The sequence below is a fragment of the Zeus faber genome (genome assembly GCF_960531495.2).
Source record: "Zeus faber genome assembly, chromosome: 1".
NCBI classification, from domain to species: Eukaryota; Metazoa; Chordata; class Actinopteri; order Zeiformes; family Zeidae; genus Zeus; species Zeus faber.
In genome coordinates this window covers 42,581,776-42,586,490 of record NC_137193.1, presented here as the reverse complement: position 1 = coordinate 42,586,490, position 4,715 = coordinate 42,581,776, and the positions used below count along the sequence as shown (strand labels likewise).

At 42.7% G+C, this 4,715-nt stretch overlaps 1 protein-coding gene across 1 annotated transcript; it reads right to left on the bottom strand.

The window, feature by feature from the left end:
• Positions 1–989: 989 nt before the first annotated feature.
• Positions 990–2,680, bottom strand: foxq2 (forkhead box Q2; the record flags this gene model as incomplete). The annotated part of the gene is made up of 2 exons (XM_080024639.1): positions 990–1,382; positions 2,213–2,680. 2 exons carry the CDS (start codon positions 2,678–2,680, stop codon positions 990–992), a joined length of 861 nt encoding a protein of 286 aa, XP_079880765.1.
• Between the last annotated feature and the right edge of the window lie 2,035 nt (positions 2,681–4,715).

Here is a 4,715-nt window from a genome sequence, read left to right as displayed (position 1 = left end):
TCCCGTTAGCAGCGGTTACAGATTACACTGTGTGATAAACCTCCTATTTCTTGAAACTATTTGGGATTGCTGGGATTATCTGGCCTCTTATCCTTGGAGTCGGCTTTAAAAAAAAAGGCTGATTTTGGTCTCCTAAGGCACAAGATTTGGCATCCCGACAGCTTTGAGTAATTAGCATCTAAGAACAGGCGGTGGGTTTGCACTTGACTCACTTTTAGCACTTTATGTGGATGCAGGCGAGCACACACACACACACACACACACACACACACACACACACACACACGCACGTACGCACGCACACACACACACACACACGCGCAAACAAATTCAACCCAAAAACACACACTCAGACAACACATAACTGGTTTAAAAGATTAATGAGTATTCAATTAATTTTGTAATTAAAATGATATCACAAAACCAGATTTTATTGTTCTAAAACCATTCAAAACAAAAATTAAAGAAGGATATCCAATATGCATTTTATTTCATAGAATAGGATCTTCATTAACAATTTACTAACAAGTAGAATTGAGCATGGTATTGATACAGGCGATTCTCAAACTTTTTAAGAAATGTGCTCAGTTTAAGATTTTTTTTCAGCTGAGCACCCCTTCACTAGCATTGGGAGAAAAGAAAGTAAATTAACATAAATGATGTACTTTATGTGCATTGTATGTGTTTTTTTTTAAAGATTATACATAACCAATACATTTTAAACACTTTTTTTTGTTTTCGGAGTACCCCCTGCTGTACCCCAAAGTACCCATAGGTGTATGAGCACCCCCATTTGAAAAACACTGCTGTATATGATATGCATTTCACATTTCCCTTTTAACCAGCAGTGTAACGGAAGATCTGCAAGTGCATTACAAATTATAAGAAACTGAAACCTCAAAACTGGATTCGGTTTACTTATTATTATTTTTTGCTATGCATCCAATGTCAGTGTCCATTTGCACAAAGGTAAAACATGTACTGTAGGTCTATTGGACATTATGGTGCAGAGGCACGTGCACAACCGAATGGAGTCCGATTCGGGCCTGCTCGCCGGGCCAGCCCCAGAAGAGCCTCGGGGGCAGGCAGGACAGGGGCTCTACGTGGGGCGGGGCAGGGCAGCACCAGCAGGGCGCTCCGCGGGGAGGACGGTGCAGGGCGGGGTAGTACGGAGAGCCCAGAGGGGCAAAGGGAGGCTGTCCGGTCACCCTGCGAACCCTCCGCCGGGCCCTCCGGCAGTGATAGTCTCCGTTGGTAAAGTCCTGGTAGTTGGAGGGGTGGATGGCCCAGAAGTGGCCTTTGCCGTTGTCGCTGCGCCCCGCCTTGATGAAGCACTCATTCAGGGAAAGGTTGTGCCTCACGCTGTTCCTCCAGTTTTTATCCTGTTTGAGCAAGCACAATTTAAAAACGCTGTTAATCATATCGAACATGAAAATCATTCAAATCATTGAGACTTCAAAGGTGACCACCAAAAGAAAAAGCAGAGATCAAATGCCTTTCAGTAACACAAAGTGACGCAGATAGTCTAAGTAAGTCACGTTGCTCCGTAAGTACATTGTTGTTGGCGGGATGAGTGATAGCGTGTCGAGGCGGCATATGATCTACCTGAGCCACGGCACTCCGAGTTACCTTTTTAGCACGTCAAACCAGTGATCAACCTTAATCCATTAGCCTATGTCGTCCAATCTGTTCTCGCACCTCTAAGAGGCAGGGGCAGTTTGCAACCTAGCAACGGGATTACTTTATTTGGTGAATTCACCACCAACAGGATGATCCAGAGTGGCTGTGCATACCTATTGGCCTAACCACTCAGTCTGATTACCTGTGCCAAGTAGGTCACCCAGGATGTCAAAATGGCCGCCGCAACAATTTTTGTCTTGTTTTTAGTAATTACATTAGAAATGCTGAAGACATCGGGACCAGTCATTGATGACCTCATCAGTTGACGTAAAAGGTTTTTTTTTAAGCATTGATATCCAAAATTAATTTAATTCTGTGTTTGATTTTCATTCAAAATCTAGTTAAACAATGACACATTAGTCACCTCTAAAGGGCCCTTCCCTTTATATTATCAGCTAGCTGACATCAGAATCAAAACAAGAAACCCCTTTTTTACTCAGCAACAGGTGTAGTTCGGTATACTCTACAAAACTCTACACCACCTGTGTCTCCACCTGTCGATAGAAATAAAGAGCATTGCCCCGGGACGTACCTTACTCTTAAAGTAAGGGTAGTGATCCATGATCCACTGGTAGATGTCACACAGCAACAGCTTCTTCTTCTCCGACGCCAGGATCGCCATGGCGATGAGCGCGATGTAGGACTGGGTGGGTTTATCCTGTGATTTCTCTGGAATGCCGCCATCAAAGGTGGTGTTGTTTTCCTCCTCCTCCCTCTGCTGTCTTTGGTCTCCATCCCCCTCCCCTTCTTTTACCTGTAGCTCCTTGTACTCATTGTAGGACCCCTGCAGCCTCTTTTCATGCTCCTCAGTGTGAGTCCCCACCTCTTCGAGTTTGGAAGCCTGGTGTTCCGCTGTGCTGTTCACTGTCTGCGCTGCGGTAGGACTTCCCGTCTTTTCCTCTTTGGAGCTTTTGAAGCCTTTGTTGAACAGAAGGTAGTCGATGGTGAAGCTCAGTCCCAGCCTCTCCTTGGCTCCGCCAAAGCTGCGTCCACCCTCCATTGTCATTTTTGAAGAGGACAATCCCAAACTCATCGGGGTGTTGTACTCAACTCCGAAATGGATAATCTTAAGAATTGGAAGTATAAGTGTTCCCTCTTCAAAACTCTTTCCAGTGTTGTGTCTGTGTTTCACAGCATGGCCGTGGTCTTTGGAGGCGTAGTGCGCTCGGATAAAGCAGAAGACTCAATTCCCCTCTTTGTGCCTTTCGTCTTACGATTGACAAGATCAAGTTCACAGACAAAGCGGAGCTTCCCAAGCGCTGTTGACCATGACGCTCTCAGCAGCGACGCAACCTGAACCTGGGGATGTGACGTCAAGCTGCGCGACCAAACACAGCAATTCTGTGTTAACCAATTACGTCCTAATGGAATGGAATTCTCTCTTTCAAACTGACCCGGTTTTGGAGGAAAGAAAAAAACATCTGTCCATATGCAATGACCTATTGGTCCCAAATCGAAGGATTGTGCGTTATGAGCGTGAAGGTGACTATATATATGAGTGTGAATTTATCCCTCACAGAAAGGGGCCGAAGAGGGCACAGGGGAGGGCCATGCAGGGGGTCTCAAATCGAGGAGGATTATTTTTTATTAACCTAAGCAAATCTTTGTAATTACGGGAGATTAAACACTCAAGATTTAGTAAGACATGGTGTGCAAAGGATGGCTGCTGTAGCACCAAAGGCTTTTTTTTTTTTTTTTTAGATCGCAGCGTTATCCCGTTAATGTGGTTTTGCTCCAGTGCCACTGAGACAATTACTGCAATTACAATAAAGCAGTAATTATTCAGTTCACTGTTTAGCACACAAGCACATGTAGTCAAGTGTCATTGCTGGTTTACGATAAAGAAAAGGCTCAGATTTGCATTGCACATACATTCACCGTTACAGGATCGTGTTTATCAAGTTTGTTATCGTTGGGCACTAAAGGTGTTGATTCATTCGCAAATGTTGCTGTTAATCCCTTTGGGTTCAAGTCTGGTGTGCTCTCATTCTAGTCACTTTGCCATTTATCTGTACAAGTAAGTCAGCGCAGGCTTGTTTGCTTCGCTCAAGATAATTATCATCTATTTTCATTTGTTTTATGTAAACGACAATATACTTGCACTTAAAATGTGGAATAAAAGTTTTCAGTGGTCCCATCTTTCACCTTTTAAAATGTAATGTATAACCATAATCTTAGTACTGACTTTTCATTTATTTGTTTGTGTATGTATTTCATAATTTATTAAACATTTTCTAAACAATGTCTTCCTACTCCCCACCCCCTTCTGTCTTTCTATTAAATCCAACACCTGCTCCGGGATATTTTACTTTCAATTATGATCAAATAAAGATGCTTCAATCCAAATTTCATAGGAAAATCAACTGAGTTAAATGTCACTTCTGTTTGCGTATTTGAATGCCGTGTTCAAATTATACGTGGGTAGGTTACTGTATGCACTTCCTCTTTTTCATCTCTTTTTTTTTTTTACTAAATATTAATATCGATATGCAAATACAAAACTCTCGTCGTAATTATGCCAGATAAAACCTAAATATTTTTGAGTGCAAGTGTGTTAAGAGGGTATTAATTGACCTTCAGTTCAACCAGGGGACCATATTCCCCCCTTCTGTTTAAGTAATGATACTTGGGATCTACTTTACAGACCAAGTCATTTTGTTATATTTATTATTTTAGGCTTAAAACAGCCTAATGCAAAAAAAAAAAAATCAATTAATGAAAAATGTTGTGGCCTTATAGAGAGATTTTCTCACTGAAGAGGAAACCATAGAGGAATAAACTTTGCCTCCCCATTGGATCTCGTTGAACAACGAGAGCAAACCATTTTAATACTTGTGTTTCTTAAAAGGCAGATTTCTTTGGCGTTGGGATTTATTCTGCAGCCGAAAGTGAAAGGACTTGTCCGCGTAGAGCCGTCGTGCCCAAAAACCTCGGTTCCGACGAATAACTATACACAACAAATAACGAATTACTCGGCACGGAGCCGAGCGGCCCACGCGAGGCTGCCGTCCCACGCGTCGACGCATCAATTAGAC